At 34.5% G+C, this 20,567-nt stretch overlaps 4 protein-coding genes across 4 annotated transcripts; 2 read left to right on the top strand and 2 right to left on the bottom strand.

Moving 5' to 3' along the window:
* Nucleotides 1–1,517: 1,517 nt before the first annotated feature.
* On the top strand, nucleotides 1,518–4,931 carry Pdp (pyruvate dehydrogenase [acetyl-transferring]-phosphatase 1-like protein, mitochondrial). The gene is made up of 7 exons (XM_075302352.1): nucleotides 1,518–1,923; nucleotides 2,001–2,145; nucleotides 2,204–2,373; nucleotides 2,440–2,693; nucleotides 2,777–3,167; nucleotides 3,382–3,494; nucleotides 4,296–4,931. Exons 1-7 carry the CDS (start codon nucleotides 1,783–1,785, stop codon nucleotides 4,510–4,512), a joined length of 1,431 nt encoding a protein of 476 aa, XP_075158467.1. The 5' UTR covers nucleotides 1,518–1,782; the 3' UTR covers nucleotides 4,513–4,931.
* A 2,618-nt stretch (nucleotides 4,932–7,549) lies between these two features.
* LOC142232247 (uncharacterized) lies at nucleotides 7,550–13,065 on the bottom strand. Its single transcript, XM_075302983.1, has 3 exons — nucleotides 12,742–13,065; nucleotides 11,101–11,265; nucleotides 7,550–9,010 (listed from the first exon to the last, which is right to left on the bottom strand). The coding sequence occupies exons 1-3, from the start codon at nucleotides 12,752–12,754 to the stop codon at nucleotides 7,761–7,763; spliced, it is 1,428 nt and encodes a 475-aa protein (XP_075159098.1). The 5' UTR covers nucleotides 12,755–13,065; the 3' UTR covers nucleotides 7,550–7,760.
* A 67-nt stretch (nucleotides 13,066–13,132) lies between these two features.
* Nucleotides 13,133–15,287, top strand: NELF-B (negative elongation factor B). The gene is made up of 4 exons (XM_075302982.1): nucleotides 13,133–13,379; nucleotides 13,440–14,738; nucleotides 14,797–14,924; nucleotides 14,982–15,287. Exons 1-4 carry the CDS (start codon nucleotides 13,257–13,259, stop codon nucleotides 15,196–15,198), a joined length of 1,767 nt encoding a protein of 588 aa, XP_075159097.1. The 5' UTR covers nucleotides 13,133–13,256; the 3' UTR covers nucleotides 15,199–15,287.
* Hira (histone cell cycle regulator-like protein) lies at nucleotides 15,272–19,522 on the bottom strand. The gene is made up of 8 exons (XM_075302981.1): nucleotides 19,345–19,522; nucleotides 18,970–19,235; nucleotides 17,538–18,907; nucleotides 17,123–17,478; nucleotides 16,918–17,063; nucleotides 16,494–16,858; nucleotides 16,220–16,418; nucleotides 15,272–16,159 (listed from the first exon to the last, which is right to left on the bottom strand). Exons 1-8 carry the CDS (start codon nucleotides 19,379–19,381, stop codon nucleotides 15,848–15,850), a joined length of 3,051 nt encoding a protein of 1,016 aa, XP_075159096.1. The 5' UTR covers nucleotides 19,382–19,522; the 3' UTR covers nucleotides 15,272–15,847.
* Nucleotides 19,523–20,567: the final 1,045 nt, after the last annotated feature.

The raw sequence follows: 20,567 nt of genomic DNA on the forward strand, positions 1-20,567 counted from the left end.
TATTACGGACGGAATGTCGGTAAAGAATCTTACAGTGTGTAGGATCGATACGACTTGTCGGCGATGACTAAATAATCGGTAAATGTGTTATCGATCCCATAAACATGCAGCAGTATCGATAATAATGTGCACAATATATGGGATATGTTCGACACGAGCACTGTCGCCCGGAATAACTGATAGTCTGTAGAGCGCATTAAATGGGTTGTGATAGGACGACGCCAATAAGAGACGCTTCAAACAATCAGACATTCTCGATGGAGGCAGCGTGTCTGTAAATCACTTTATTCCATTTGGAAAATCAAAATTTGTTCACCAATATACCTTTTACAATTTTAAGCGAAATAACTATTTTTTCAACACTTCATTATCGATTTTATTTAAATAAATTATAAGAAGCTAGTTGCGCTTGGGCGTTTCACAAAACATAAAATGGCTCTTGTAACAATAGTGATGGCAAAATACTTTCATGTACGTTTCATACTTTTTCATACGCTTCCCCATCACAGATGGCGATTGTTACAGTGTCACTTACGAGTCTTTGGTAGCGATGAGGATGAAATGGAACTTTGAAATGCTGGCAGGGATATCACTTGTGCTTTTGGATATATTTTGTCGTAATGGCATGAAAAAATCCGAGTCTCGAGCTCAAAAACAAGCGATTTCAATTCGCAAAATGTGTTTATCAGAACAGTTCTGAAAATTCAAAACATTCAGAAATTCAACATAAGTTTCTTTTTAATTTGGTAGATATTTAGGTTTTTATGGTTTTATTAATTTTGACTGGAATGACAAGGTAAGGACACATTATCCCACTACACATGAATTTCCAAGGCAGGTTGATAGATAACTTATAATGTGGCTAATATCTAAAGGCCGGTACTCTGTTCGGTTTTCGCGTTGAAACTCCATACAAAACCAAAAAATGCGAAAAATTTGCGAAATTTTTTCCATTTGTGATACTTTGTTTTTTCGTGTTGAAAACCTGACGTTTATAGCACGGCGCCATTTGCAATGTGAATTAAGAAATAATTTATTTATTAAAAACTATTTGTGCGGGTTTATAAATCAAACACGGGCCATATTTTTGTTCCGAAACTATACAAAGGATCAAAGGAATAGCAGATCAATTGCCCAAGGAAAAATAAAATGTTATTTTGAAAAAACAAGCAACAACCACCAACTTAATCCAATATCGCTCCCTGTAAAATAGCGCTCCAAGCTACCTAAAAAAACGCCGCTTTCTATGTGCGAAATAATGGTTTCCATGAAAATTTTTCGCAAGAATGAACATAGTACCGGCCTTAAGATATGTCTCGTGAAATATGTTCTTAATCTATCTCGCATGACATTCCTAATGTGAATTAATAAAATTTAAAGTCGTTCCGACGTATTACAGAAAGGTGATTTTGAATTACACCGTCAGTGGCAGCGCTGACATACTGCTTACGATTAACGTTGCCAAATTTACTAATTGATTCGAACCGAAACAGCTGATATTGTCTTATTACCATACGTTACGCTGTTATCACTAATTTTAGTCGTAGGCGATTAACATTTTCGTAGAAATATAAAAATAAAAGTCCGTGGATTAGTAGTGAAAAATTCACATTACATATGCCTACATTTATGTAAACAGATATAGGAAAACGAGGTATATTTCTTTTATCACATAGGGAAGTACCAACAGGGTCTCCATCCAATAGCACAACAGCCATCACAGTTAAGGCTCAAGGAGTTCACCAAAAGACATTGGATCATTATATATTCCAAATAACATAGATGTTAACAATATTCCTACGCAATACAGTCGCAAATGTACGACAGAGGACCCTTAAAACAAGTACAAATGGTATATTCGAACGAACCTTTTGCATCACCACACAAAGGAAAAATCAACAAGCCCATTTGTCGCCATATGATGTAAGTGAACTGTTACAAATCCACATCCCTTGTAATCAATCACAATATTTATTGCGATGCTCTTTTGTGTATTTAAGGTTAATTTAATTTTACGAGAGAATGAGTTTATGTACACGTTTAATGACGATCAAAGCACCATTCTTAGCTATGAAACGAATCAACTGGCATCAAATTCACCATGCGAAGACACTAGGACGGAAGCAAGTTTTAATGATAAACCAGGTTTTGTTATTTCCTATACACCGTAAGTGACGGGTCTAAATAAATTATTATTCTTTAGGCTTTATTTGCGGAATTTTTGATGGACATGGTGGTCCGGCATGTTCCCAAGTTATTTCGAAACGTCTGTTACGTTACATAGCCGCATCTATTATAGATCGGAAGGTATTAAATGAACAAATTCAAAAAGGTTGCAATAGTCAAACATTTTTAAAGTGCCATAATGACAAGGTAAGAATACATTCTTCTAAAGCAATCCGAATTCATCTTACGATATTTTAAACTATGTTTTTACAGGTTGACTTTGTTAAAGAGATCAAAGACATTTATGAGGAGAGTTTTACAAAATACATTAATAATCTATCCAGCCAAAGTTCAAAATCACGATCACAATCTATAGAAGAAGCATTTTTGCTGTTGGATAAAGATATGTCCGATGAGGCATTGAATAAGACTAGTATGATGACCATGTCCGTGGCAATGTCGGGTGCAGTTGCAGTGGTAGCCCACGTGGAAGGCCTTGACCTACACTTGGCCAGCACTGGTGATTGGTATTTATATATTTATTTTAAAATTCAGTTTATGTGCATATCTCTGTGTAAAATATAAATAAAAATTAATTTAAATTTTACAGCACAGCCGTTTTAGGATCACAATGTGCTGAAACAGGCCAGTGGACGTCCAAAAAACTAAACAACGAACATAATACCGATAACCAACAAGAAGTGCAACGTATACTCTCCGAACATCCAAAGGAAGAAAGTGATACCGCAATACGTGGTGATCGTTTGCTTGGCCAATTGGCCCCATTAAGAGCTTTAGGAGATTTTCGTTATAAATGGTCCAAAGAAGAAATGGCCAAGTATGTAGTACCTGTTTTTGGAGAGAATTTTGTCCCTCCAAATTATCACACACCACCGTATTTGACGGCTAGACCTGATGTTGAACATCATCGATTGACGGCCAACGATAAGTTTTTGGTAATGGGTAGTGATGGTCTATGGGATTTCCTATCACCATCCCAAGTAAGTACAAAATTACATAAAACATAGTCATACAACAAAAAATTAAAAGAAGCATGCATTGGTTATTGCAAGCAAATTACTGAAGCCAATTTGACATTAAAAGCATTTATATCTGTTTTGAGCTAACTTTGCTTTACTATCCCAGTTTCAGCCGCAAACAAAAAAAATCTTACCAGAAACAAGAAAACATATAATTTAATCATTTTATTTGCAGGTTGTTGCTCTGGTAGCGGAACATTTAAATTCAAAAATAATAATGGAGCCAGTTAAACTGCCAAGCGGCGACGTTACTTTACAATCTATATCGGATATGTTGGCAGAACGAAAGTAAGTAATTCAATAAACTACCAACAGTCGTATACAGTGAATATACAGTATAGCAAATGTCTCACTACAATTGTCCACTTTTGAGAGGTGTACAAATTTTAAAGTTTCCAGGCCAGGTGATTATTTTTAAGGTCGCCGAAATTATGAATAAAGCGCATAATACTACACGCCAATTTAAAATTAAGTGCGCATACAAGAGCTAAAAAAATATACTATGGTATCTGGATAAAAGAAATTTGAAACCATTAGCTGATACTAGAAAATATGAAAGTAGAAAATATAGGAAATTGGGTGACTAATTATTAGCGTCAATATTAGTTGTTGTTGTACCAACATGGAAAACCTGTTAGTAGTTATCAGGATAATATGCACATTTTCCATATAATTTCCTGCCCCAAATATCTTTTTTTTTTTTTGCTTAGTTTAGTTTATGTTAGCCGTCAATGGCTTGTATGGATGGATTATAATTTTCCATCCTCCTTTTCTGTTATCAGTAGTTTGAACTGATGACGATATGATTTATCTTCAATCACTTCTCCGAGTGTTTTCGTACATGGGCTTTAGGAATTGCAGTAAAATTTTATTTTTATGTTTTGGTGATCCTTTCAATAAAACCCGACGAAATTTCACCCTTTTATCAAACTATTGATTTTTATGTTATTTTTTCCTATTTTTTTTTTATTCGAGCATTTAAAAATATTTCTTCACAAGTATTCATCTAAATTCTAGATATATTAAATCGAAAAACCCCAAAGTATAAATGCAATAAATAATTATTCATTTATTTCGTTTCTCTTTTAGGGCTGGACGTAAACGAAAACCGTTGGACCAGAACTCTGCGACACATTTAATTCGTCATGCTTTGGGCGGCACCGATTACGGCGTTGAACACTCGAAAATATCGTATTACCTCTCACTACCTCAAGACTCTGTACGTTATTATCGTGATGATATCACCATAACAGTCATTTATTTCAATTCTGAACGTATTAAAGCCTTAACATCGAAATCATCCTAATTTATTTATTAGTTATATTTTTGTTTCATTGGATCGAATTGTATTTGTTTTACCGTCTTAACGTATAAATTTTGTATATAGTTAAGTAGTAGTTCCTTTTTTTTGTTTTGCTTAAAAAAATAATTAAGTTTTTTTTGTGTTCCTTTAAATTTAAGTTGAATTTAACGATTGCAGCTTATTATGTATGCTCTTAGACCAAATAAGAATTTTTGTTTCTGTTTTCACAAAACAATTGACTGACAAATTAAACATAAATAGTGTTAATTGTTTTGTGAAAACTATTGAGTTTTTGTTTCAAACTTCTTAAAAAAAACTTTCTAATCCGAATTATGAATGTACAACAACAATTGTTGATAGTCAATTGCCAGACAAGAATAAAGTTTTATTTTTATTTAATAGATGTAGTAAAAAGCAAGCTATTCGCAAAAGTTGTTTTCTTTAAACGTTCTTGTATAGAAATGCAAGGGAGTACTGGAAATCATTCTATATTCAATATAAGTAAACTGGAAATGTTATCAAATTGGTTAATCTAAAGCTATAATTCGTAACTTCGCCCATCACCATGCGTGATTTTTCATTACTGCATATGTTATCCGGATCGTTAAATTAACCGTTAGTGTTAGTTAATGGATGGGAATGGATATTGGTCGCGTTTTGCTACTACATTTTAAATTAATTTTTAATTGAAATGTCGTCAATCACAGAAATGATAGTATCAATCACCAATGGCAATTAGAAGATTAATAGATCCAATGAAAAAAATAATTGATACTATTAATTTTTGTTTTAATTAAAAAAATGTTTGAATCAATTACTGTTTTAATTGAATATTTTTGAAAATTAACTTAAAATTTTAATTGGTGTACTTTTTTAAAGCTATTTGGTGTTGTTTTCCCATATTTTTATACCCTTCACCACTACTGTGGTACAGGGTATAATAAGTTTGTGCATTTGTATGTAACGCCAAGAAATAATTGTCATAGACCCATCTTTTAGTATACCGATCGGCTTAGAATTAAATTCTGAGTCGATTTAGCGATGTCCGTCTGTCTGTCTGTCCGTCCGTCCGTCTGTCTGTATATGTAATTTTGTGCACAAAGTACAGGTCGCAGTTTAAGTCCGATCGTCCTCAAATTTGACATAACGTCTTTCTTCGGGTAAAAGACAATCGCTATTGATTTTGGAAAAATCGGTTCAGATTTAGATATAGCTGCCATATATAGTTATCACCGATTTTATCATAATTCACGTATTTATGAACCGACGTTCTTCAAATTTTGTACTTCTGAATGTTTTGTCAGTTCCGTAAAAACTACCAAATATCAGCTAAATCGGTTCAGATTTATATATAGCTCCCATATATATCATTCGCCCGATTTGGACTAATATGCCCACAGAGGCAAAAGTGTTACTCTGATTTACGTGAAATTTTGCAGAGGGAGTAGAATTGAACTTGAAACTTTGCACAGGCAGTAAAATTAAGGTACAGCATATGCGTGTTTATTTTGGTTGAAATCGGTTCAGATTTTGATATAGCTCCCATATATATCTTTCGCCCGATTTTCCGTCATATGACCACAGAGGTCAAAGTTGTTATCCGATTTACGTGAAATTTTGCACAGGGAGTAGATTCAACATAGTAACTATGCATGTGAAATTTGATTGCAATCGGTTCAGATTTCGATATAGATTCCATATATATGTTTTTCCTATTTAGGCAAAACTGGCCGAAATACCCACATTTTCCTTATCAAATCGCCACTGCTAAGTCGAAAACTTATAAAAATGACTCAAATTTTCCTATTACTCTATTACACATCTATCGACCGATAAATCATAAATACACTTTTGCGAAGTTGCCTCAAAATTGGTTCATATTTAAATGTTTCCTATATTTTTTTACTAACATTGTGTTCCACCTCAGCGCATTAGCCGACTTAAATGTAAAATCTAGAAGTATTGCAGAACTCTGTACAGATATGCTCAGATATACAGAATATATGTGTATGGATTCATATAGCATCCAACACACTGGACGGATTTGATATGGTACCGAAAATGTGAACTTACTTTAGACTTTCCTTACTTGTTTGTCTTGTCTATGTATAGAATATAAGTGTAACCGATTGGAAATGTCATAGTTGGCCTGGTCTATGATATGAGCACGCGTTCCTTCGATTCTATGGGCGGGATTCGAACTTCAGCAACATGGTTAACCTTATGCCTGTTCACCACTTCTGATGCAGTATCCTATTGAATTCTTTTCAGACATTTCTGATATGCTGCCTCAATTAGAGAATATTACAACGGTTGATAGTCGCAGTCTAGAGAGTAAAAATCATACTCGACTTTCCTGAATCTTCAGTAATGTTATCCAATTTCCAGATATCGAATGTATGGGACAAATAGAGAATTCGGGTTAGTTACTAAACTCCCTGTAAATGCTGGTCCTCGTTGCGGCCTTACCACTCCTCGTTGCGGCCTTACCACTCCTGGTTGCGGCCTTACCACTCCTCGTTACGGCCTTACCACTTCTGAAAACACTTATAACTTCGCCTGAAATAATTTATGGTGGGTAGTTGACCCGGACAGTAGGTATGCATCGTGTGTCTTCTATTTTCGCTTTAGAAACGTACCATAAATTGTCGCAGCTCTTCGGATCTCGTCGCCAAAGGTGACTGAAGTCCTGTCATTCCGTCTACCGGTTTTTAGAATTCCTACCAGAGAATGAGGCCGATACCCGACTCACCGACGGCGAATTAACGGCTTAGTCGCCGCAAATATATCTACTCGCTTTGGCCAATTATCCATTCAAAATCAAACTGAAATTATCCGAACAGCTATCAGATTTATCGTACAACTTATAATCAAATTAAAACATTTCGTTAATTTAATACAGAATAACGTTTTGACAGAAAATGACAAACGAATTATTGGCTTGACAACGGTACTTACTAAAACGAAGTACATATTTACTTCAATCAAGAAATTGCGGTTTTGCCAGAATTACGACTGATGACAATTAAAAATAGAGAAATCAATTGATTCATAGTTTTATTTTTATTTAAAATAAAATATCTACATATATTAAAGCTATACATACAAATTTACTATATTAAACAATACAAATAAAAACGAAGGGTATATAGACGAGGATTACCTCGAAACCTTTTGATGGGTGGGGTGGGGTGGGTGGATGGATGTTGGAAAAAATACATGCATTCTTACACTGATTCACAGCTTTGCCATTACTGATTCATAGATGTATGATTATGATGATGATTCTGTTGTTGTGCCTTTTGTGCATGTTCGGCTTCCCGACGTAATACACAATTGAGAAATTCCACCTGGATCGAGGTTATCTCTTCGGGAGGAAAGCGTTGAATTTTCTTCTTAAGAAAATCAAAAAATAAATCACACTCTTCGCGTTGGTGATTACAATAATCAGACACGGGACAATTTGAGGACATAGTGTGTAATGTACTCATATTATTGTTATTATTGGATGAAGAATTATGACTGCTTGAATATGATGGTGGAGGTTGTTGTTGTTGTTGTTGTTGGGTAGTTGTGGCCAAAAGATTATTTGTATCAGGTTTAACCGCTGGATTTGTAGACGATGTTGCTGTACTATTTCCACCAGTTGGTGTAGTTGGAGAGGGCGTTAACTCAGGCAAATGTTGTTGCAAATGTACCCCGGTGGTTCCTGCTATTGTAACACATGACGTTGTTGAATCCATAGTGGTATTCGATGATGTTGAAGGCATTGTCGTCGACGAAGTGACCATAGGCAAACTTTTCAATTTTAGGCTACTAGTAGCGCCTATAACACTACTTGCACTACTTGAATATTGTGATCGTGAAGGATTCATAGAGCCAATACAAAAATCATTTGTATCTATATACTGAAATTTCGTGTCATCTGAGTTAGCAGAATTTCCCGGAGCTCCAATTATTGTTTCACAGTCAACGCTAGTTGTATTGCCAGATTCTTCATACAGACATACTTCCTCATAGTCCACTTCGGCACCCGTATTACCATCATCATCCAGGTTATTGTGTTGTTCGTGTTTAACAATTTCTACACAATCTTCCATGCTGTTATTGTCATGATTTAACTCGCCATGAGACATATTTGGATCTTCATGTCTGACATCGTTATCGTGTGTTACATCTTCATATGCGGTTAAAATGAATGTATCGGTATCGTTAACGGAAATTATACTCGAATGAACCATATCCTGATGAACCACCTGATCATGTTCATCATTACTTTCGGAAACGCTGTGCAAAAGATTATCCTGCGGCGTAGCATTGAAACTTTGAGTACGATTTGATTTCAGTTTGGGTTGATATACATTTGATAGAAATTCCATATCTTTAGCATAACGCCACTTTGAAAGACCATCACCTATTTTGGGCTTTCGTAGACGATATTGATGGTAGGTATCTCGAAGATTTTTCCATTTTCGACGGCATTCCTCCACGGTATATCTGTCTATTAGATTCAATAATTTATACATTATTATGCGCAACAAAAAAATATATTCAATAAAGATGTTGCGCTTGACAACAACACACATCTTAAAAATTACTAACAGGATATTTCTCTAGTTTTTCCAAAGCGTGAAATTTAATTGAAATTCCGAAAAATACGATATCGAATTAAGCCTTCAATAGAAATTGGCTTTATGTTGCCAAAAGAGATACGTATTTCACACGAACATCCATTGAAAGACAAAGGCACCTCCTCTTGTACCAAAGAGTGCCGCCTAGTCCGAGCGTCGTACCTCGCAGAATTAGTTGTCCCTTAAAACAGAACTTTTGCAAGTTTATAACTCTGGAACTTGTCAGCATTGTTTTGAAAACAAACAAAAATATATATTGATGTTTTTTCAGAGTCTGGGTCTGAGTAAACATGCCTAAAATGGTTCCATAGGGATGCCAAGAAAAAATGTTGCAATATGCCACATTTTGCATATAACGTCCATATGACATAAATGTTACACTGCGCAGCCTATCTAATTAAGAGATTGATGACAATGGTTAGGTTAGGTTAGGTGGCAGCCCGATGTATCAGGCTCACTTCGACTATTCAGTCCATTGTGATACCACAGTGGTGAACTTCTCTCTTATCACTGAGTTCTGCCCGATTCCATGTTAAGCTCAATGACAAGGGACCTCCTTTTTATAGCCGAGTCCAAACGGCGTTCCACATTGCAGTGAAACCACTTAGAGAAGCTTTGAAACCCTCAGAAATGTCACCAGCATTACTGAGGTGGGATAATCCACCGCTGAGAAACTTTTTGGTGTTCGGTTGAAGCAGGAATCGAACCCACGACCTTGTGTATGCAAGGCGGATTGATTTCATGTTTTTGCTTTGGCTTTCTTATACTCACAAAAAAATAATTTTTGGATTCAATCACACACAAAAATTTTTTTTCTGATTCAATCACCAAATTAATTGATCCAATTAATTTTTTAATTGAAATTTCTTCAATCACGAAAATGATAGTATCAATCACAGTTTTAATTGGGCATAGAAAAAATTCTTGATTAAAAAATTAATTGATTTTTTCAGCAAATTTCAATTAATTTTTTAATTGATTCAATTAAAAATTTAATTGATGTTGATTGCAAAACTCAATTAATTTATTAATTAAAAAAGGTAACTATTTTTAATTACTTTCTGAATTGACTTAGAGGTTTTATGTGGATTAACAAATGATTGTTTGAAATACATTTTTAATTAAAAATTAAAAAAAAAATCAGCACTTTTTTTAACTGAATTAGTCTTCCGAATTTGATTAAAAAGTTAATTGTATCAATTAATTTTTTAATTAAAAATTTTAAATTTTTCAATCATTGGCTTAATTAACTTAATGTTTATATCATGATTAAAAAGTTAATTGTATCAATTAATTTTTTAATTGAAAACATTTTCAACTTCAATTAACTTTTTAATTGGAAATATTTTGGTGATATTTTTCTGTGCATATAACTAGTTGATCCAATTAATTTTTAATTGTCTTGAATCACAGAAATGATAGTATCAATCAGCAATGTCAATTAAAATACTAGTTGATCCAATTAATACTATTAATTCTTGTGATTGATTTATGTTTTAATTAAAAAAATTGTTGAATCAATTAAATTTTTAATTGAATATTTTTGAAAATTCAATTAAAATTTTAATTGAAAATATTTTTTTGAATGTTTTCTATGTACGAATATATTATACCAATTTGGGATTCTCTTCTGTACAATCGGTAAAAGGATATTCGGTCCCACAAAACTGAAATTATACCAATTTGGTTTAGCGATAATGATTTCAGGGTCAGTCCATACTGATACTACATCGACTACAACTACGTACATACAGATATTACTTTTATTCCACAAAAATAGACCATGTGGATGTATAAAGTGGTATAAATCTCTATATATACTAATTCAGGTGGACATGTTAATTGTGATGTTTTTCATGATGTAAATCAGACTATAGAATTTTGGTATTCTCAATTTAATTTGGACCTTGTCATATAATTAAAAAAATCATTAAATATTACATTTAAGTGGGATACTTACTTCCAATTGCAGCTGCTATATGTGCCCAACCATTTAATATATCACTGCGCCTTCTTTGATTTGGGTTTAATTTGTAATTATATAATGCAGGATTTTGTCGGACCAAAGTTATTAGCGTAACTATATCATCTGTTGGCGCCAAATCCTTTTGGTAACGTCTTCTCTCTGGTGTAATATATAATTATAAAAAGTGTGTTAATATTAAATGTTTGTTGTACTTTAAAATAAGCTATTAATTTTAATATATTATGGAACTTAGGCCATAAAAATATTTTTTGGTGGTTTAAATTTATTTTGACTTTGTTAGTAACATGGCTTCAAATTCTATGCAAATTTGTACATTACTTTAAATTAAAACTAACTAACTAATAATATTTACAAATTGACTATTTGCAGAACGAAACTAAGGAAGTAATTGTAGTAGGATTCATGTCTCACTTTTTTGTGGAAGTTGGTGGGGAAAATTGTGGAACGAGTTAATACTGAGAATTATAGTGTAATATACTATGATGCGAAAAGACCGAAATTAATTCGTATGCATGCAAAGATAAAAGATATTCTGCTCAAATTCTACTCGAATTTTTCGACTTATGCAGGCAGTAGTAGCATCACTGAGAATGCTGTCGAATTATCAATAAAACCAGGTTTATTTATGAACTTTAGAACGCAGAAGAATGGGAGGAACATGGGATCCCGAGTGTCGAAAGATTTACAAATATCTCAAGAATCATCGTTCCATTCGTCATTTAAAATTGAAGTTCGATCTGTACAATTTACCCCAGTTTTAGCTAATGGAATGCAATCGATAAATAACAAAAATCCTTATAATATAATTTTTAATTTTGCAAAAAGTACATTTATTAATTGCTGAAATTGTATAATTTGCTCCAATTGAAATTTCGGTAATCCGAAAAAATTAACTTATTATTTTTCATAACGAATGCATCCTAACTGATCCATTTTCATCCTTGTGTCATACCCCCAGCAAAACTACATACCTGGGAATGAATTACAGATCAAATTTTCAGTACAATACTCTTTGTAAAGCTGCAGAGAAGTACTTTCCTCATAGCACATGCCGAGACTGACCAAAATTCTCATTTATTGGATTATTTAGTAATAACAGTTGTTGCTGGGAAATAGTGATGGGCAGAATCAAAAAATATCAAAGCAATCATGAAAACTGCTGGGGACATTGAATGTAATATCTATTAAAAAAGTATACATAGTTCTTATTTTTGCCAAAAGATTGCTCATACAAAACTGAAATAGTCCGAAACAAGGATGATGCATTGCCACAATCAAAATGAAACGATCAAAGCCATCTTGCAAACTGCTAGGGACAATATCCATTGAAGTGGCATACATGGTTGTTATTGTTGCAAAAATCAATTGAAACTAATATAAAACGGATATATATTAAGTTCATTTTATTCAGGTCGCAAAGATTTAAATTTGCAATGGAGGTATCTATTTCCGGAAATGCTCCCTTTCAACTAATGGGCGCGGGAATTCAAAGAGTGGACATACAAAACTTCCTTTTTCCAATTGGTGGCTACCTATCTGTCTCTTGTGTTTTGGTGTTAAAAATATTCGGGGATCCTTACTTTGCTAGGTTAATGCAATTACTGTATATCTTACTATTGTTTTGCATAATTTATTCCTGATTTCTTGTGTTTCTATTACTGATATTTTTACTCGTTCCTCTATGCTAGCCTCGAGCGAGCTGAGCTTGCCCTTTATAGTTCAATAATTTGTTGCGAGTTAAATTGACTTCCGTTCGTTTTTATTTGAATTTTTCATAGCGCTGCTGTTGATGTTTATTTTGTAGATGATAATGTACTTGCAACGAAACGTATTAAGATGAAACAAGAGAATTTCCAATATTCATTAGTTTAATAAAAATGTTATTTCCACTTTAACTTGGTTTTTTACTTTGACTGTTTTTTTATGTATAAACATCTGGTGACAGCTGTATCGAAATTGCCATATTTCTAGTTTTCGCGCAAGCAGTTAAACAAATGCTCGTAACTACAATCTGGCAATATCGTTTGCGGGGTTAGCTTGACATCTCGATTGATGACAGAAAATTAGTTTATTTTTAATATAATTTGTGTTTATCAAAGTACCGAAAAGTAAATAAACTTTTATAAGCTATGGCTCAGCCACCTAAATTCACCGGTACCGGCTTGGAAGAAGTAAATATACCCGGACAAGCCTATCTGAGGGAAGCATTAACATCTTGTACAGACCCATTAAAGGCTATCGAGAGTTTTCAGGTAAGAAATGGAAAATCATATAAAAGGCTTAAAACTGAAAAAAAAAATGTTTTTTGTTAGTTGGAAAATGGAGTTTTACTTCCTTCCTTACGGCCAATGTTACCATTATTGGATTTGCATGGAGTCCGTCGTTTGGATTTTCACACATCTTTGATGGAAGAGCTACGTGACAAATTAATAGCGCACATCAATGAATTGGGCCAAAAAGATCCGCGTGAACGCGACAAAAAATTAAAAGAACTATTGATTAAAAGTTTCCCTGTTGTGCGAGTAAAAGCTCTTCGCCCTGTGGTTATGGCCATTTTGCGTAATACGCCTCATATTGAAGACAAATATTTACGTATTTTGGTCCGTGATCGAGAATTGTATGCCGATACCGACACCGAGGTTAAGAGACAAATATGGCGGGACAATCAATCGTTATTTGGCGATGAGGTCTCGCCCCTTTTGTCCCAATATATACGAGAAAAGGAACATATTCTCTTTGACCATACAAATCTCAATAACCTCTTCTTTCATCCATCTCCCAAGGTTCGGCGTCAAGGAGAAGTTGTACAAAAATTGGCCAATATGATTGGTCGTAGTGTTAAATTGTATGACATGGTATTGCAATTTTTAAGAACATTATTTTTAAGGACCCGTAATGTACATTATTGTACCCTAAGGGCTGAATTGTTGATGGCATTACATGAGCTTGATGTGCAAGAGATTATATCTGTGGATCCTTGTCACAAATTCACATGGTGTTTGGATGCTTGTATACGCGAGAAGAACGTTGATATTAAACGTTCACGAGAGCTTCAGGGTTTCTTGGACAATATAAAGCGGGGACAAGAGCAAGTTTTAGGAGATCTTTCAATGACACTTTGTGATCCTTACGCAATTAATTTTTTGGCTACTTCGGCCATAAAAATATTACAACACCTTATCAATAATGAGGGACTGCCTCGGGATAACACTATTCTAATACTGCTATTGCGGATGTTGGCTTTGGGTTTAAGTGCTTGGGTGATGATAGATTCGCAAGATTTTAAGGAGCCAAAATTGGATTCACAAGTAGTAACGAAGTTTTTGCCTGCCCTAATGTCTTTGATGGTTGACGATCAATGTCGTAGCCTACATTCCAAATTGCCACCAGATGAAAGGGAATCAGCCTTAACTACCATCGAACATTCTGGGCCTGCACCTGATGCTGTGGAAGCGTATATACAAGAAAGTTCCGTAGCTAGTATTTTGGCCATGTACTATACTTTGAATACAGCCCGTCAAAAAGATCGTGTTGGTGTACTAAGAGTATTGGCCATATTGTCGTCATGCAAAGACGATAGATCCTATGAAGATCCATTCTTACATTCTCTGGTAAAACGATTGGGAGCAATACCTTCAATATTTGTTATTAATATATGTACATATTTAGATTGCATTGCTAATTCCTATGGCTGAGGAATTTACAACTGAAGATTTCTGTACCACATTGTTTGACGAATTTCTTTTTGCTGGTCTTACCCGTGATAATGTAACACGTCACATGATCAAGTTGTTATGGTGAGTATTTAAAAACTAGTTTCTATGTTTAGTGATTAAAACCTTTCGTTTTCTTAGGTATGTCCATAATAAATTACCACCTGGACGTTTGGCAACTTTAATGAAAGCTATGCAACCTACAGCTGGCCACAATGAAGCTGTACATAAATTGTATGAAACACTGCAGGAAAGAACATCGTTACAGGAATGTCCATTACCAGCAGAACAAACAGAAATTGATTTTGATTCTCCACTTAAAAGTGTTCCCACTCCGGGACCTCATTATATGCAATAATCTATAAACATATTTACACCAACACGGAATAAATAAAAAAATATAAAACAATAAATGAAAATATGAATTATAATTTCATTATGGCTTAATTCTGTTTTTATTTATTTTTTATTCAAAAATCCGAATATAAATATTTCTTATATACAATACAAAGACGTCTAGATTAAGATCGTACAATATGAACGAAGAATATATTTCAAACATAAAACAAAAATAGTATCAAGTACAAAGCGGACATTTAGAATGAAAATAATATCCATTTTATTTGGAAAAAATTAAAAACAAAGTTATCAGGAAAACTTATACGAAAATAATGATTTATCTTTAGTTATAGTAAATTTCCTATTTAGAAGAACCTTTGTAGAATTTAATCAATTTGAACGAAATGGATTTGCAAGTCTTGTTACAGATTATGAGAAAAACTATCTGAATTTAATTAAATAGATCTTAAAATTCTAACATAACCTATTGATTTCTTACGAATACCTATATATATTGGCAGAGAGAAACAAATTAAACATAATCGGACTGTTACACATAAAGCTTAGCTTCTAAACGATGAATGATGGAATAATAAAAATACAAAATCAACATAATAAGAAAGACTTACTACTGCTGAGCAGGTAATTTGGCAAAACTTAATTGTCAATTAAGCTGTTTCCATAGATTCTTCAATTTTGGTCAACCCACTATCCTCTGTTACTTCAGGCAATGCTTCCGTTTCCACATCCTTAACTGATTTTAGCATTGTGCATAAGGTTTCTACTGATGACTGAGACGAGGCCAATTCCTTGGGCTCATCACTGGTGTTTTCGTTGTTAACATTTTGTGTTTGAGTATCATATTGTCGCGCCTTCATATCTTCGACTAACTCATTGTATTCCATGTAAATACGCTGCCATCTCGGACATAATTTGATTTGACTTAAAATAATTTCCAAGAGTTCAAGTTTCGGTATATCCTATAAATAAGAAACCCATTGTTTTTTACTTTCCTGGAAATTGTCAAATACTCTACTTACCAAAATTGCCAACTCTTCACTATCTATTAATTTATTTAACAAATTGCGTAATTTTTTCTCATCTCCACTTATAGTTAAATGGAAAACTAACATTCCATACCAAAACTTAAGTTCTTCTGGAGACTTGATCATTTCACAAATTTTAATTTGATTTTCTGCAAATGATATCTTTGCCGCAGATTGCCAGTCTTTGGCATTTCTATAAAAACAAATAAATGGAAAATAAGCAATCGTAATGGTATTATTTTAATATCATATAATGGCATGTACTTACAGCTCTATACCGGTACTTGTGGAGCACAGGAAATTAGTACTAGACTGGGTCGACATTAGAGGGAAATCGATATAATCTTTGGGGAATTCTTTTGGAATTGACGATTTCACCCCATGACGTGTTATTGGATCTTTAGCACAAACAACCAGCCACGATTGCATTTGAGGTGAATATGAATAGGATGTCCCATCCGAAAAAATTATCAATGGTACGCCATGCTCTGTGATTGTCAATTGATAAATTGAACCATGTTTTCCAAATATATCGGAACATGTTGTAGCCAATACACAAGAGGATTTAGCTATATCCCATATACGTAACAGGCCACAATCAGTAATAACACCAACTAATAAACCTTTTGGGGACTGTAAAGTAAATGATAATCGTCACCATAATAGCCCGTTTTCTTATGTCTATTACTTACAAAGGCACATTGAATGGCAGCCGTGGTTAACGTTATAACAGGTAGCAAGGGAGAACCGGTTTGTAAATCTAGTAAGCGCATAGAACCATCTAAACTACAAAGCATAACACATTTTGTGCAAAAATTCAAATTGACTATGGGTGACCCTATTTCGAATGGGTATAAATTAAAGATTAACGAATTTTTTCTATATTATGTATCTTACCCACAAACGTTTCCCAAAGTTTTCCATTGGGCAATCGTATCGCTGTAACTTTTGCCAATGGCCCCGTTGCTGTCTGAATCCACCCATTGGCAACATGTACACGATAATCCATAGCAGTCTTTTGGAATTCACATTTTGTAGAAACAGTTATATTAATTTTTGGCCCTACCGTTGAAGCTTGGTATACCTTCGACGATGACGTTGCAGGGGCTGTTGTAGGTGCTGATGATTCTGATTGTGAAAAATGTTGTGGAGTTCTCTTAAAATGTGGAAACTCTTGAAATGCATCCTGTTTAATTGTAAAAGGTTCTGACATAGGTTTATCACTGATTTTCGCAAGCCTGGGATCCAAACGCCTAGAAATTCATCAAATACACATTAATATTGATTTCCTAGCGATATTTAGTTATATTACCCCTGATCAATTAAATTAGATTTCGTAGTATTCGCCGTAGTAGCTTGAGCTATACTACTCTCCTTATTACTACTGATAGAAGAAATCGTTGTTGAAGATTCTGCTGTTTCATTGGGCTTGGGAAAGGCGGCTACTGTAGAACATTCTTGATTTTGTATAGTTGGAAAACTATTGACAGAATTTGCAGACGAAGCATCCCCAACTTCAGGATTGAGGGGTATAAACATTGGTGTGATACGTCTTTTACCATCTTTTGTACGTGTTTCCATCTGCTTACTTATTGCTTTTACCGGTGTTGTTTGAACAAAGCCTGTACAATTATTATTAGAGTTTTGAGACATTAAAGTCTTTTCATTATAACCACTGAAACCATTTGACGATGAAAATGTTTCGGATTTTTCTATGCAGTTATTGTTGTGATTGGTTATTTGGATTGTTGGCAGGGATGGGGGCTTTATACTGTTTTGACTATGTAGAATTAATTCAGGATTCTCTATGAGTACATCATTGGTTGTTGCAGATCCATTCGTTAAATTGCTGACACTTTTTCCATAGACTCGTTGATACAATGCATTACGATCCTCTTCGGATAGAGGTGTACCCAACTCATTTTCTGAAAATTGAAGACATGCCACCGTACCATCACCACTACATGCCATTAGAATATACTTTTCCGGTCCCCAGGACAAGTCCAAAATACTGTCATTGAATAGTTCATGTATCACAACCAATGGTCGTTGCAAAGCTGTCATCCACACGGACAGTGATCGATCACGAGAACCAACTGCTAGGCAACAATATTGCTGAGGTTTTTGCGTTTTGGGTGCTTGCCGCTTAAGTATTGCCGTATGGAAGCGCACACATGTAACAGCTTTTCGATGTCCCACAAAATCTTTGTCACATTTCCATCCTTCTCTTTCGATTATTTGTGCAGTTGGACCACCACCATTAATGGCATGAGCCGAGACTAAGTACTGACCATCGGGAGACCACGATAACCGTAGAATATGTGTTGTACCACCACATTCTTGGAAGGGTTCAGTAATGGTACTACTACATGTCCAATCTCTAGTCTTCCAAATTTTTACACTTCTGTCGTCGCTTTGTGAAGCTAAATACTTACAAACCGGATCCCAAGCAACACCCTTGACCAGACCCGTATGTCCCCGCAAAGTGGTTACGATGACTGGAAAATTTTGAACGTCCCAAATTATAATTGTGTTGTCTACACTACAACTAGCAAGCCATCGATCCTGAGGTGACCAAGCCAAATCTAAGACATCCCCACCATGCCCGCGAAGAGTGAACACACACTTCCAAGATTCTGGATTCTTTTGTATACCACCCGTACCGAAAACTCCGCTGGAACCCTTTGTATGATAACATTCGATTACTGAACTTACAATATCTAAAAGGGATTAAAATGACCAACCTTTGATTGTTTCCATATCATTACAAGTTTATCGTCCGAACAGGAAGCTAACATGACACCATTTTGCGACCAGCGCACACAATTAACGCATGCCAAATGATTGTCCATTACACACAAGACTTTTGGAATATTTTCATCCAATTCGGCTTTTTCAGACAGTACCGGAATTAAATTCCATATTACGATCCTGCCGGAATCCGCACCTTGCCCACCTGTGGCAAATTTGAGACATTCCATATGAACGTCAATGGAAAATATAGGTTTTTCTGCAAAACAAAAGAAATTGCAAAATCCAGCACGCGGAAGCCGCGCGCCGCATACATTTTTTTCAATTCATCAGGACATTGAAAACAAACACTCCGCTTTGATTATTACCGTCATGATGCACCCAGCTAGGCTTTAGAAGTTTCATCAAAATTATTTTTGTTTATTTATAATGTTTTGAAATAATTTTAAAATCAATCCGCTCCGGTATTTGTGTTTCCAATTTTTGTTTTTTAGTTCATTTTTTTCTTGTGCACTTTAATGGATGTTGATACTTGGAGATTTATTCAACACTAAATAGGTAACCAGTAACCGCAAACTTTATGCATGCATGGTTTGCCAAGAAGTAGAAAAAGAAAACGCAAGGTAATGCGCCGTCCAGACTTTAAGTTATTCCGGACGGATTGTCTGCGTTTGAACAGTGTGGCCAATCGATACGTATTGTCGACGATGACTAAATAATAGGTAAATGTGTTATCGATCAAATAAACGTGCAGCAGGCCAATAAATAAAAAACAGACATAACCCTCAACAGTAGAATTCAACACGTTAGCAACAATTTCTCACATATTAGCAACAACTTTTTAAACTAAATTTCATTTTAATGCTTCAAACCTATTGGAAAATTTGTTGAAAACAAGCAATTTGCAAGTCCATTTGAATTAATATTGAAGATGGGATTCACTCTCAAATTGATATGGCGTTACCCTGCCAACATTTCAATGTTCCATTTCATCCTCATCGCTACCACAGACTCGTAAGTGACACTGCAACAATCGCCAACTGTGATAGTATTTTGCCATCACTATTCGCATGAAAGTATTTTGCCATCACTATTGTTACAAAAGCCATTTTATATTTTGTGAAACACCAAGCGCAATTGGCTTATTATAATTTATTTCAATGAAAACGAAAAAAAAGTGCTGAAAACATAGTTATTACGCTTAAAATTGTGAAAAGTAAATTGGTGAACAATTTTTGACTTTCCAAATGGAATAAAGTGTTAGTTTTTCAAATATTTTTCCAGACACGCTGCCTCCATTGGGAATAAAAGTACTGGCTGATAGACGCTACAACATTTAACTTACAACTTGTAACTCAACATCAATCTCTTATTAATGCATAAAAATGTGTTAAATGTGATGTGATAGTCGTATATGTTATATTTATGAGAATTTATTAATGTTTCATAAAATTAATAAACATCTAAACAATCGTGTTTTACTTGACCACAATGATACTTTTACAACTATCTTAAAATGCACTTTCTCCGATTGTTTGAAGGGGCTCTTATTGGCGTCCTTCTAAATGTATCCAGAAGGGCACCTAATAAT

The sequence above is a fragment of the Haematobia irritans genome, chromosome 3, assembly GCF_050003625.1.
Source record: "Haematobia irritans isolate KBUSLIRL chromosome 3, ASM5000362v1, whole genome shotgun sequence".
Taxonomy (NCBI): domain Eukaryota; kingdom Metazoa; phylum Arthropoda; class Insecta; order Diptera; family Muscidae; genus Haematobia; species Haematobia irritans.

Coding starts and splice junctions, on each gene's coding strand:
- Pdp (XM_075302352.1), top strand. CDS start 1,783: ATGTTAACAATATTCCTACGCAATACAGTCGCAAATGTACGACAGAGG. Junction 2,694..2,776: donor TTGGCCAGCACTGGTGATTG/GTATTTATATAT, acceptor TAAATTTTACAG/CACAGCCGTTTTAGGATCAC. Junction 3,495..4,295: donor GATATGTTGGCAGAACGAAA/GTAAGTAATTCA, acceptor TTTCTCTTTTAG/GGCTGGACGTAAACGAAAAC.
- LOC142232247 (XM_075302983.1), bottom strand. Junction 9,011..11,100: donor TATAGCAGCTGCAATTGGAA/GTAAGTATCCCA, acceptor TGAATCTAATAG/ACAGATATACCGTGGAGGAA.
- NELF-B (XM_075302982.1), top strand. CDS start 13,257: ATGGCTCAGCCACCTAAATTCACCGGTACCGGCTTGGAAGAAGTAAAT. Junction 14,739..14,796: donor ATCCATTCTTACATTCTCTG/GTAAAACGATTG, acceptor GTACATATTTAG/ATTGCATTGCTAATTCCTAT. Junction 14,925..14,981: donor CACATGATCAAGTTGTTATG/GTGAGTATTTAA, acceptor TCGTTTTCTTAG/GTATGTCCATAATAAATTAC.
- Hira (XM_075302981.1), bottom strand. CDS start 19,381: ATGAAACTTCTAAAGCCTAGCTGGGTGCATCATGACG. Junction 18,908..18,969: donor TGATATGGAAACAATCAAAG/GTTGGTCATTTT, acceptor TATCATACAAAG/GGTTCCAGCGGAGTTTTCGG. Junction 16,419..16,493: donor ACAAGTACCGGTATAGAGCT/GTAAGTACATGC, acceptor TTGTTTTTATAG/AAATGCCAAAGACTGGCAAT.